This window comes from Leucoraja erinacea, chromosome 3 (assembly GCF_028641065.1).
Source record: "Leucoraja erinacea ecotype New England chromosome 3, Leri_hhj_1, whole genome shotgun sequence".
Taxonomy (NCBI): Eukaryota; Metazoa; Chordata; class Chondrichthyes; order Rajiformes; family Rajidae; genus Leucoraja; species Leucoraja erinaceus.
Window position 1 is genome coordinate 49,732,125 of NC_073379.1, and position 14,105 is coordinate 49,746,229.

Genomic DNA, 14,105 nt, shown 5'->3' on the forward strand with positions numbered 1-14,105 from the left:
GCAGCATCTATGGAGCGAAGGAAATAGGTGACGTTTCGGGCCAAAACCCTTCTTCAGACTGATGGGGGATGGGGGGGAGAAGGAAGGAAAAAGGGAGGAGGAGGAGCCCGAGGGCGGGGGGATGGGAAGAGACAGCTCGAGGGTTAAGGACGGGCAGGAGACAGCAAGGGCTAGCAAAATTAGCCCTTATGCAGTAATAGGTTTGCTTCTGTAAACCCGTTTTGTTGTTTCGTCAGACCAGAGCAAGCTTGGTGAAATTAAAAATCTTTAAACTTCAGATGCTGGAAATGGGGAAATAAAACAAACTACCCAAGACACTCAGCAGGACAGGCAATATCTATAGAAAGAGAAGCGGCAGTTTATGCTGCCTGACCTGTCGAATGAAACCAACTGTTTTGTTCTAATCGCTATTCTAGCTGAGATTCAGGACAGTTTGGAGAATGGCTCTCAATCTTTCCTGACCTAGAATTTCCCACAAATTTAAAATTGTTAATTTGTTGGTATTTCCGATCAAACAGGTTTTCAAAAAATTCATGTACTTCGTGTAAAATATGCAGGCTCTGCTAATCAGCACCATTTGAGAATTTTAAGCTGCTTGGTATCTAGCTTTGGTTGGGACAGATGATTATTACAAGCTGCTTCACAAGCTGGCCTTAAACTTAATACACATGCTGTGTTTTTGAAAGTTTATAGCCAACCTTTGTGGGCTTTATCTTCCTTGAGTCATCCGTGCAAGTGTGATTTGTTATTTACCTTTTCATACAACTGGTTTTCCTCTACCCTGACTCACTGAAGAAGGGTTCTACTTGTCACTACTCCTTTTCTCCGGAGATGATGCCTGACCGGATGAGTTACATCCAGCATCTCTATCATCCTATATCTTATGCTGTATATAAAAAAAAAAGACAAAAGTGCTGGAATAACCCCCAGCAGGTCAGGTAGCATCTCTGGAGAATATGGGTAGGTGATGTCTCGGGTCCGGAATTAACAATTTAAAATTTGTTGCGTGGCCTTGATATCCTGAAACAAGGACTACATTTTCTACTTTCATTTTGGTTTGTTTTCATTGGCCATTTTTTTGTTATAGATGCGAAACTACAAAGCCAGCCAAGATATCATGTTCAAGGCAGATATGATTTACAATAAATTTAAGTCCATGTTCTTGGTTGGTGAAGGTGATTCTGTGATTGCACAAGTACTGAACAAATCTCTTGCTGACCAGAAGCAGCATGAGGAAGCTGCTAAGGCAAGAGAACAAGAGAAGAAAAATGATCCACTGGAAACTAGCCAGAAATCTGAAAACTCAGAGGAACAAGTGACGGGTAAATTTCACTTTTTATCTAGATGTTGCCTGGTTTAGAATTAACTGAATATACTGGGTTAAGTTCACTTCTGTACTTTTTAAAGTCCTTTGGGAATGTATGTCAATTTGTGGCATATGAGGCAACCAATATCTTCCATTGTTGTCCCTTCAGAACAAGGTACTTAACAGAGTGTCCAGGATATCCTTAAATTCTATTGGATTGCAATTCTCTGCAGGTGACATTTTACATTTGTCATTCTATAATAGGGAGTATGGGGAATTTTCCATTATTGGAATTTTATGTGGACAGATTGGATATCTCACTTCTTCACCACCAGTAGACTTTTTTTTTTCAACCTGCCTCTCTTGGGTCACCCAACCATATGCTATATGTCAGTCTTACTGCCATAGCTCTCATGAGCATAGGAACACAAAGCATTACACCCTAGTCAATGAGCAGAATATCTAATCTAGCTTTTAAGCACCAGTTTTTGCTTGCCTTTCACCACCTCCTTATTATCACCTTTTTATAGCAATGTTACAAAATTTTGAGATTTAAAAAAGAAAGTCTGCAATTTATCCCATCAGATAAAGCATAAAAGAAGTTTAATTTGACACCTAATTCACTTTCATATCTTCAGTATTAAAAAAGTTATGGCCATTTTCATACTCAGAAATTAGCATCTTGTTCCCTATTGCTTTTCCATTGACTTAACACAAAAGCCGTGATCCAGGACAGTCAAAAGTCTTAACTTTCTTAAAAATTAAGGGAACTGAATGAAATGTTGAGTTATTATAGATTGATGCATTCTGAAACAAATATAAAATATCTTACTTGGATGACATGAAATTAATGCATATCATTAGTTAATTACCTAATTGTAGCTAATTACAAAATTGACCGTTGTGATATTCTCAAGATCAGAACTTTAATATTATTGTATTATATGCTGTGTCCATAACAGATAGGTAAATAAATTACAATTTCTAGCAATAGACCATGTCTTTATGGAGAAGATCAGTTGCTACCTGGTACATTGGCATATCATAATCAATAGCATCATCATACTCCTCAGATTGTAACCAATAAGCAACTCTGTACATTGTAGCGGCACAATACTTGGTGAATAAAGGTGAGACGTCAGGCCGGTTCAAAGAGTCATTTATTCAGTGGTGACACGTTAGGTTGGTGCACTAACTATAATACAATGTTGCTGTAGCTGAGCGAGGTTGTTATCTCGGGCTCAGCTACCTGTCGACTCCTCAAGGTCTCGGGGTGAGAGACCTTAAGCACCAGGACACTCCCTCTAGCCCATGACGTCACGTGCCTGCCCTCGTATCTCCTGACGAGGGTTCGAGCCTGAGTGGCCCGTGTTTAGGCTGACGCCACAGGACCCCCCCCCCCCCCCAGAACCGGAGGAAGGAATAGCATGGTCGAGGGCGACTCCTGCATGTAGGTCTGGAACACCCCGGCGTGAGTCGGGATGGAGGGTCCACGGGCACAGTGACGCTCTGCGTGGGCGATCCCGAGGCACCGAGGGGTGCGAGGAGACCGGTGCAGAAACCGACGGACGGAAGAGACACAGTTGCATCTCCTCGACCAGCTAAGGGAGAGGGTCCTGTGAAAAAGGCCCCCAGCTACAATGAGGGGAAAAAACTGGATAAAATAAACAACACAATTCCTGAACCGGGCATGGAAAAGCAGTGAACACAAAATGAACAGTGACACGACAAATTACAGTGCAATCAGTGTCCAAAGTTCAAATTGTCCATAGTGCAGTATAGTGTTGCAATAACAGCCTCTGGCCTGAATGTGGCACTGCAACCGGTGCTCAGGCTGCAGTGATGGCATCCGGCCGGAAGGTGGCGCTGTGGACGGTGGTCAGGCTGTAGGGACGGCAGCTGATCTGACGGTGGCGCTGTTGCCGGCGGTCAGGCTGTAGGGATGGCATCCGGCTAGAAAGTGGCGCTGTGGACGGTAAGTTTGTGAATTCGAGTTTCTCTACCGGCCGGCCGTGGCGGCCATGTTTGTAGTCGTGCAGCCGCGGTGGCTATTTTGCCGGCCAGCTGAAGCAGACTTCGCTTGTGATTGAATCCCTGGGCCGGACAGGCAGCCAGCGCCCAAGGATCTTCAGAGTCCATGCCGGTGAGGTGAAGAAAGGGCGTCTTTGGCAGGCGCCTCGGGTAAGCCCGAGCTATCGGGTGGCTAGGCCCTGGGCAGCGGCCGGCCTGTTGCATAGAAACATAGAAAATAGGTGCAGAAGTAGGCCATTCGGCCCTTCGAGCCTGCACCGCCGTTCAATATGATCAGGGTCTGCCGGTGAGGTGCAGGGCGTGGAACCGTGGCCGCGGCGAGGCCTGTTGCGGTGCCGGGTCTGCAGCCGTGTCCGCGGCGAGGTGCGGTGCAGGTGAGGTGAGGCTGGGACAGGGCCTGGAGCCGTGTCTGCGGGGAGGCCCGGTGCGGTGCAGGGTGTGGGCCTAGCCCGTTGTCGGGAGCGGGAGAGCGGCAGGCAGGTACTCTCTCTCTGCTCCCAGGGCTGTCGGGCGCGTCGGCGTTGCTGTGTATGGGCAGGAGGCTGCTACGCTCGCAGCTCCTGCAACAGCTGGTGGAACAGCGACAGCTGGTAATACCTCTGCTCCGGTGGTCGGCTCCGGGCAGGTCATGCAGGGGAGCTCGGAGGACATCATACAAGGCGGCCTGCCCCGTTGCCGGGAGCGGAAGCAGCGGCGGCTTCTCAGCTCCGGTGAGCAGGAGCTGGTGGGGAAGAGGCGGCATACCTCACTGCAGGGCCGGGTTGGCCGCAGCGTCGTTCTGCAGGGCTGGGCAGCCGGCTGCAGATATCGGGTCTCCTGGGGCTGCGTGCTTCAGGAGAGTCCAAATTTCAATTTGGACAGTCGGGGTCACCAGTGTAGCGGCACCAAACGTGGTGAATAAAGGTGAGACGCCAGGCCGGTTCAAAGAGTCATTTATTCAGTGGTGACACATTAGGTGGTGCGCTAACTATAATACAATGTTGCTGTCAAAGATCCTATAGCGGAGCAAGATAGGCTACTCCTGCTAAATGCAATGGGCTGACGTGTAGTACGCTATGGAGGGGATCATGGGCATTTTTCCACGCCCATTTTAGCAACCTGAGCCTACCTAACCCGACCCGACTCGCACTGTAATCAATGTCGCGGGGCAACAGTTTGTGTGGGTCAGATTCATAAATCTGTCAGTTCAAACTTCTTGTCAAGAATAAAATTTGATTCTGTTAATTGTCTTTTTTAATGTTTTTTAAATCATTTCTTTTTAAATGGCTCACAAACAGTGTTTGAGTTGATTTTGTAGTAACCGGAACCGACCCGACTCGCAGGGTGATTGACAGGGGGGGGGACTTTTTGTGCGTGATTATAGGGTTAGATTCATAATTCTGTTAGTTCATAATTCTGTTGATTCTTGTTAAAGAATAAAATGTTTATAAACACACATACATGAAAATTATATAAATGTATATAACACACACAATTATATTTCTTCTAATCCAATAATGAACTTTATTTCAGACTAGACAAGGGACATTAAATAAGAAACATTGTAAATAAGAAACATTGTAAACCTCCCTGCAACTTCACACACACTAGGCCTTATCCCCCCCGGCACTCTCTCGCCTGCCCCCTCACTACAATGTCCCCCCTCCTATGCCCCTCTCCTCGCCGCCGCCCCGGGCCCCGCACTCTCTCTCCTCGCTGCCCCGGACCCCGCACTCCTTCTCCCTGCTGCCCCGCACTCCTTCTCCCCGCTGCCCCGGACCCCCCACTCCCTCTCCCCGCTGCCCCGGGCCCCGCACCCTCCCCGCTGCCCCGGGCCCCGCACTCTCTCTCCCCGCTGCCCCGGACCCCACACTCTCTCTCCCCGCTGCCCCGGGCCTCACTCTCTCTCCCCGCTGCCCTGCACTCTCTCTCCCCGCTGCCCCGGGCCCCACACTCATTCTCCCCGCTGCCCCGGGCTACACACTCCCTCTCCCCGCTGCCCCGGGCCCCGCACTCCCTCTCCCCGCTGCCCCGGGCCCCGCACTCTCTCTCCCCGCTGCCCCGGGCCCCACACTCTCTCTCCCCGCTGCCCCGGGCCCCGCACTCTCTCTCCCCGCTGCCCCGGCCCCGGGTCCCGCACTCTCTCTCCCCGCTGCCCCGGGCCCCGCACTCTCTCCTCGCTGCCCCGGACCCCGCACTCCTTCTCCCCGCTGCCCCGGGCCCCACACTCCTTCTCCCCGCTGCCCCGGACCCCACACTCTCTCTCCCCGCTGCCCCGGACCCCACACTTCCTCACCCCCCGCTGCCCCGCACTCTCTCTCCCCGCTGCCCCGGGCCCCGCACTCTCTCCCCGCTGCCCTGGACCCCGCACTCCTTCTCCCCGCTGCCCCGCACTCTCTCTCCCCGCTGCCCCGCACTCTCTCTCCCCGCTGCCCCGGGCCCCGCACTCCTTCTCCCCGCTGCCCCGCACTCTCTCTCCCCGCTGCCCCGGGCCCCACACTCTCTCTCCTCGCTGCCCCGGGCCCCGCACTCTCTCTCCCCGCTGCCCCGGGCCCCACACTCTCTCTCCCCTGCCCCGGGCCCCGCACTCTCTCTCCCCGCTGCCCCGGGCCCCGCACTCCTTCTCCCCGCTGCGGATCCAATCTTTGGCCGGAAGCAAGAAGGCGGGAGCAAGATGGCGGAACAAGATGGCGGAGTCAGGTTGCTAAAATGTGTCCTATAATCACCCATGAATCCGCCCATGAGCGGACCTCACGTTTGCGTGAGAGTAACCCATCTTGCTCCGCTATAGGATCTTTGGTTGCTGTAGCTGAGCGAGGTTGTTATCTCGGGCTCAGCTACCTGTCGATTCCTCAAGGTCTCGCGGTGAGAGACCTTAAGTACCAGGACACTCCCTCTAGCCCATGACGTCATGTGCCCGCCCTCGTATCTCCTGACGAGGGTTCGAGCCTGAGTGGCCCGTGTTTAGGCTGACGCCGCAACACCTTGTTTTTTCAATTTTGACATTGTAAACTACAAGTTTTTGCTCTTCAAACCACGCATGGCATGCCTTTTTGTCCACTACTTTCCCATTAAGAATGTCTTGTAGATTACATTTCTTAAGAAAAGGATAATTGTTTTAAATAGCCGAAGTATCCAAATAACAAACTAATCCCATTCACACAAGAATTCATAATATAACACGCTTTTTAAATCTCACTGTCATGAAAATATGCCAGATGGAAGGAATTTAATGTTTAATTCCCATAAATTAATCTAGAAACATCTACTTTCAATATAATCAAAATTATTATTTTTTTGCACAATAAATGTGGCTAAAGCTATTGTGTATATTTAGTATAAAAATATTGATTATACAATTACACAAAATATAGACGATTTAGATGTTCTTATGACATGATTGTGCAAAAAAAAAGAGAATTTTAATCATCTTGCGAGTGCGTGTTTCTGGATTGGAACGTTGCATTTGCGGTGAATTTGAACCCCATATCGACAGGAAAGATACTGTAGGTTCATATGGGGCCCAAATAACATTTTCGCAACATAAAATTAGATTAAAGCCACCCCAAGAAGCAAGATTATATGTAAAATACACGACTTACACGTTGTTTTGTCCCGTTCTTGCGATCCGTCACGTTGTAGGCGTTGAGGGCGTTATTTTAATCAAACTATTAAATTGTGCATTTAAAAAAAAAACGGGAACGGAACCGATCGATTTTTCTTCACCGACTCACAGCCCGAGGAATTCCCTCTCCAATAAGCAGAATAAAACTGGATTTTAATCCTGCCCCCCACCCCCCCACAAAGTCGCACACACGGCCAGTGGCAGAACTGCAGCACCGCTGAAGGTGGGTATTGTAACATCACTACTTTTTATTCAATGGAATGGAAGGAGGAATTTTGAACTAAAAAGACCGCAACTTGGAATTTTCAGGATGCTTTTTGAATATTCAGTTTTTAAAAATAGTCTTCTTCATTTCAGCAGAAGAGGCCTCCACTTCCAAAAATGGCCTTCCGGATGATATCTAACAGGATATCTTGTTACTCTACTATTTTCATATCTCATAGAAACAGGCTCTTTGTCCTTGCTGACCATTGTGCAATGGGTCTGTAAACCTCTGTCTTGCCCGTCCAAATGCCTTCTGAATATTGTAATTGTATTTGTCCCCACCAACTCTTCTGGTAGTTTATTCGAGACATTTATTACCTTCTAGTGTATTGTAATATGAAATTTGAGTGGGCTGAATAATGTTAACTTTTTTTTAGGTTATGGAACTGCTGGTGGAATGGCCGATATGTGCCATATATTCATATGTTTGTGGCTTCCATAATCAAGCTAATGGGGCTGTTTTCTCTACTCACAGGTGCTAAAACAGTAAATGGAGAAATTGTATCACAAGATGTAGAGAATGGCCACTCACTGAAAAGAGTAGAGAACAAGGGTGGAGATGAGAAGATAAATAAAACAGACTCTCTGCAGCCTCAACAAAACAGGTGAGTTTGAAGCTCAGGAATAAATTCAAGTCAAGCATTTATAGTTAGGTGCACAACTACGGTGAGGTACAGGTACTGTGAAAATCTTGCTTGCAGTAGCATTGCAGGCTAAATAGAGTGATTTATTTCCAACACCAGCTGATTTCAGTCACAGCGGCCTTTGACCTAACTTCTCCATGCTGACCAAGTTAGCATTCCAGAAACGATAGACACACACAGCTGGAGTAACTTGGCGGGTCAGGCAGCACCTCTGGAGAAAATGAACAGGTGACTTTTCGGGTTGAGACCTTTCTTCAGATTGATTGTAATTGGGGAAGTGGAGAAAAAAAAACTCTGGAAGCGAAAAGAGGCAGGAAAATCACATCCAACAACAAAGACATCTGGCAATGGGCTTCCCTATTTGGCAAATTGTTGGGCAAAGACTAAAAACAGAAAGAGGTGTGAGCCGAAGAGGGATACATAGCTGCGAACTGTGAAGGTAGTTAATGGACTTTTAGTGGAGATGGAGGGGAATAGATGTCCTCATTCTTTAGTGAGAGTGGTGTTCCCTTCCCCACTGTCATAGATGGATCCCTCAATCATGTCCCTTCTGTGCCCTGGAGGTCTGCTCTTGTTCCCTCCCTTCAAACACAACAAGGATAAACCATGCACTGTTTTCTATCTCTCCAATGCTCTGATCCAATGCAGAAAAGTGTCTCTGGAGAGGGAGCACAGTGTCCACAGGGATCGTGGCTGCTTTGTGGGGCAGCTGGGTGCCGTAGTGGCTTGAGTGCTTCTTAGATAAGAGTAATGACTTTTTGGATTCATACATATGTATATTCTTTATTTTTGATAGATGTCTCCTAAGAGTAGTATTTTGACTGTCATTTTGTACCTGCAAATAACGTTACTTTTATTTTTAAAAAAGAGAAAAAAATCTCCAATAACTTGTATACAGCTGTATCATGTTCTCACTTTTGTATTCAAAACCTTTCCCAATTAAGCCAAATGCCTTCACTATCTTGTCCACCTGAGTCACCACTTTCAGGGCCATTTGTGGGTCACCTGTATTGGTCTCTTGGTTCTACAACACCGTCTGGGGCTCTAGTATTTACTGTGCAGGTTCTGCCCCTGTTTGACATGTCTCATTTGTCAGGTAATTTCCATTTGCCATTCCTTGGCTCACCTTTCAAACTGATCTATATCTTGTTGTAAACTTAGGCATCTTTTCTCACCTTATACACCCAATATTGGTGACATCTGCAAATTTAGGAACAATGTTAACTACATTGTTGTTGCAATTGTTAATGTAAAGAACAAATAAAAATGGACCCAACATCACTGACCACAGGCTTTCAATCAGAAAAACGGGAGTCCCGACTCAAAATGCCACCAGCCCGTACCCTCCCCAGATGCTGCTTGACCAGCCGAGTTCCCTAGCACTTTGTTTTGCTCCAGATTCCAGCTTCTGCTTTCTCTTATGTCTCTACAACTACCATTTTACTCTTTCCTCCAAGCCAATTTTGAGTCCAATTGGTTAGCTCACCATGGATCTTCCAGTCTATTAACATTAATTTATACTGATGTAACACCTTTTTAAATGTAATAAACTGATGCTAAGTCATTAAGAATGTGTAAATAGTTAAATTAAGTCTTGATCAGCATGGTAGTTTTAACTGACATTGTGGTGATGTATTTTAAGTCATTCAGAACTTCATTTTTATCACTGTCACAATTTTGTAAGTTTTTATTATTTTGATAAAAAGTGGGGTTGCTTTTACAAACAATGTTATCCCTTTGTAACAAAGGTAACAATAACACATCCTGTGCGAAATTGTCCAGAAACGCAGTTGTTCCTTGGGTTTTATAAGTTGTATTAATTGAATGATTATAACTTGTTGAGTGGGTGCCAGTTGTAATTATAGTTGATAAAGGTAGAAACTACTATTGCATATAACCATATAACAATTACAGCACAGAAACAGGCCATCTCGACCCTTCTAGTCCGTGCCGAACACGTATTCTCCCCTAGTCCCATATACCTGCGCTCATACCATAACCCTCCATTCCTTTCCCGTCCATATAACTATCCAATTTATTTTTAAATGATAAAAAACGAACCTGCCTCCACCACCTTCACTGAAAGCTCATTCCACACAGCCACCACTCTGAGTAAAGAGGTTCTCCCTTATGTTACCCCTAAACTTCTGTCCCTTAATACTCAAGTCATGTCCCCTTGTTTGAATCTTCACGACTATCAGTGGAAAAAGCTTATCCACGTCAACTCTGTCTATCCCTCTCATCATTTTAAAGACCTCTATCAAGTCCCCCCTTAACCTTCTGCGCTCCAGAGAATAAAGCTCTAACATGTTCAACCTTTCTCTGTAACTTAGTTGCTGAAACCCAGGCAACATTCTAGTAAATCTCCTCTGTACTCACTCTATTTTGTTGGCATCCTTCCTATAATTAGGCATCCAAAATTGTACACCATACTCCAGAATTGGCCTCACCAATGCCTTGTACAATTTTAACATTACATCCCAACTTCTATACTCAATGCTCTGATTTATAAAGGCCAGCACACCAAAAGCTTTCTTTTCCACCCTATCTACATGAGATTCTACTTTCAGGGAACTGTGCACAGTTATTCCCAGATCCCTCTGTTCACCTGCATTCTTCAATTCTCTACCATTTACCATGTACGTCCTATTTTGATTTGTTCTGCCAAGATGTAGCACCTCACACTTATCTGCATCAAACTCCATCTGCCATCTTTCAGCCCACTCTTCCAACTGGCATAAATCTCTATGTAGACTTTGAAAATCTACTTCATTATCCACAACCCCACCTATCTTAGTATCATCTGCATACTTACTAATCCAATTTACCACACCATCATCCAGATCATTGATGTACATGACAAACAACAGTGGACCCAAAACAGATCCCTGTGGCACCCCACTAGTCACTGGCCTCCAACCTGACAAACAACCATCCACCATTATTCTCTGGCATCTCCCATTCAGCCACTGTTGAATCCATCTTGCTACTCCACCATTAATACCCAACAATTGAACCTTCTTAACCAACCTTCCGTGAGGAACCTTGTCAAAGGCCTTACTGAAGTCCATATATACAACATCCACTGCTTTACCGCTTTAAACCGATTTAACTGATTTAACTAAGCTCTTTAAGTACTTGGAAGTGAGATTAATCTAAATAGCTATTTGGACATAATAAGCGGAATGACCTCTTGTTGTTTGTCTTAAATTGAACTTTATTTACCAAATGATTCTCAAGTTGACTTTTATAAGAATAAATTGAGAATGTAACATGCTTTTTTTTCATTTCAGTGAACGGCATCAGTCTGATGCATTGCAGTTGGTAAAACAGTCATCAGCTGATGCTGTGACTGGTCAGATGGAGACGGGATCACCTACAGGAAGCTAGGCAACTGGAACTTGCCATTTGTGAACATATCTAAAACACAGCTCCTCGTGTTGGAGTTTGGAGATGGGTTGGGTTGGGTGCTGCTTTTGTATTTTATTACTGTTCGAATATGTAGACAATTTGCTTTTTAACACTGGATATCCTCTTTTAGAAATCCCAGAAAAAATGCATAACAGCTAATAAGTACACAGTATGACCACATTGAACTGCCGAAACCTAGGTGTACATTTTTTATTTGGTTCTCCTCCCCTCCTTTCCCCCCCCCCCCCCCCCATCAACCCAACCCAATTCTAAAACATTTTGTATAATGATTCAGAGGGTGATTGTTTCCCTTTCTTTTGGATGTATAGTAATTCGGTGGTATTTGAATTTTTTTTTGTCTTAACCCATTAAGGCCAAATCTGCTCTGACGCCAAATACTCAAAGATAGTTTTTGCTTCTGTATGTTGAAATTGCTGGTAGTAACATAAACATTTGTTGTTAATGACTTCTTTATATTTTGATTTGCTCTGAAAAATGTAGCTAAATATTTGCAATTGTGTAGTTGCTTTTTTTCATATAACAGCCAGTAGTGTGTTCCAAGTGAAGATATTGGTTATCACAGCCATCTTTGGATTGCTTTTAAGTTTTTATACTAGTCTTTGTAATACTGAAGTCCTTTTAACATGGTGTATTTTGCTTTGATCGGCGGTGGGGGGGGGGGGGGGGAGTTTAGGCAGTAGACTTTGCTGTGAACTTGCATCAAAATAAATGTTTGCTTCGTTAATAATGATCAATTATTTTTTTTGAAGAAAAGCTATTGGTATTAGGATGGTTCACATAGGAGTAGAATTAGGCCATTTGGCCCATCAGGTCTACACCACCATGGCTGATCTCTGCCTCCTAATCCCATTTTCCTGCCTTCTCCGCATAACCCTTGACACCTGATCTAATCAAGAATTTGTCTATCTCTGCCTTAAAAATATCCACTAACTTGGCCTCCACAGCCTTCTGTGGCAATGAGTTCCACAGATTAACTACCCTCTGACTAAAGAGGTTCCTCCTCACCTCCTTTCTAAAAGAGCGCCCTTTGATTCTGAATGCTGTGACCTCTGGTCCTAGACCCTCCCACCTGTGGAAACATCCTTTCCACATCCACTCTATCTATGCCTTTTATTATTCTGTAAGTTTCAATGAGGTCCCCACTCAACCTTCTAAATTCCAGTGTGTAGAGGCCCAGTGCTGTCAAATGGGGCCCAAATTTGCTCACAGTACTCCAAATGCGGCCTGACCAGCACCTTAAAGAGCCTCAGCATTACATCTCTGGTGACCGCTCAAATGCTGTTCTTTATGTGGAATTACAGGTAGCATTAAATGACTTTCATTATCCCAATTGTAAACTTTCTGATTGCAAATAGGTAGCTAAGTATTTCTATGAGATACATTAAAGATGCACAAAATCATTTAATGTGATTAAATTAATTTGCAGTACATTCACAAAGATGCTCCAATGAGGTGTCTGCTTGTTGGGTAAATAACACAGCATAATGGTTTATGTGCATACCTAGAGGTAAATTGGAAATCTACTAAATCTAGAAAAGGCTAAAGAAACATCATGAAGATGGGTTTATGTTCTGTAACATTACCCCTTGACAGAAAACCAGGAAAGGTTGTTACACCTGAAAAAGGTTAGTTGAAGCCAGGCTGAATGATTTCCATTAAAGTAAAATACTTTGGAACTTGCAAATCTGAAATATAGTCAAAAAATACTGAACAGATTTAGCAGGTCATGGAATTAATGGAGGGAGAACTCTCATTTCAGGTCAATGACCATTTATTAAAGGTAAATAAGTTTTATGGGAGGTAAGTGATGGGTTTAGAGACATAGCATGCAAACAGGACATTCGGCTTACCATCCATGCTGACCAGCGATCCCTGTAAACCAGTTACAACCTACAGACAAGGGCCAATTTACAGAAGCCAACTTATCTACAAACCAGAATGTTTTTCGGAATGTAGGAGGGATCCGGAGCACCCAGAGAAAACTCATGCGGTCACAGGGAAAACATACAAATTGTACAGCCCAGCACCCATAGGTGGCGCAGTTCACCTAGGGTGGTGCATTGACACAGCAGTAGAGTTGCTGCCTTAGACCACCAAAAATCCTACACTACAAACCAACTGACTAACATGGCTATCTGGACTACACGTCTTCCCACCCTGCCTCCTGTAAAGACTCCATCCCCTACTCCCAATTCCTCCGCCTACGCCGCATCTGCTCCCAGGATGAGACGTTCCACACCAGGGCATCGGAAATGTCCTTGTTCTTTAGGGAACGGGGATTCCCCTCCGCCACCATAGATGAGGCTCGCACCAGGGTCTCATCCATACCCCGCAACACTGCTCTCTCTCCCCATCCCCGCGCTCGCAACAAGGGCAGAGTCCCCCTACTCCTCACCTTTCACCCCACCAGCCGGCAAATACAACAAATAATCCTCCGCCATTTCCGCCACCTCCAACGTGACCCCACCACTCGCCACATCTTCTCATCTCCCCCTATGTTTGCCTTCTGCAAAGCCCGCTCCCTCCGCAACTCCCTTGTCAATTCTTCCCTTCCCTCCCGTACCACCCCCTCCCCGGGCACTTTCCGTTGCAACCGTAAGAAATGCAACACCTGTCCCTTCACCTCCCCCCTCGACTCCATTCAAGGACCCAAGCAGTCGTTCCAGGTGCGACAAAGGTTCACCTGTATCTCCTCCAACCTCATCTACTGCATCCGCTGCTCTAGATGTCAGCTGATTTACATCGGGGAGACTAAGCGGAGGTTGGGCGATCGTTTCGCCGAACATCTCCGCTCAGTCCGCAATAACCTACCTGAACTCCCGGT

General features: G+C 45.7%; 1 protein-coding gene across 2 annotated transcripts in view; it reads left to right on the forward strand.

Moving 5' to 3' along the window:
- LOC129695565 (PC4 and SFRS1-interacting protein-like) overlaps window positions 1-11,723 on the forward strand; it is a 48,198-nt gene extending 36,475 nt beyond the window's left edge. For both annotated transcript variants that reach the window (XM_055632642.1, XM_055632641.1), the window contains exons 13-15: window positions 1,088-1,322; window positions 7,681-7,810; window positions 11,143-11,723. In XM_055632642.1, the coding sequence (XP_055488617.1) occupies window positions 1,088-1,322; window positions 7,681-7,810; window positions 11,143-11,239 (462 nt within the window). In that variant the 3' untranslated portion in view covers window positions 11,240-11,723. The remainder of the gene's footprint in view (window positions 1-1,087; window positions 1,323-7,680; window positions 7,811-11,142) is intronic.
- The last annotated feature ends 2,382 nt before the right edge of the window (window positions 11,724-14,105 follow it).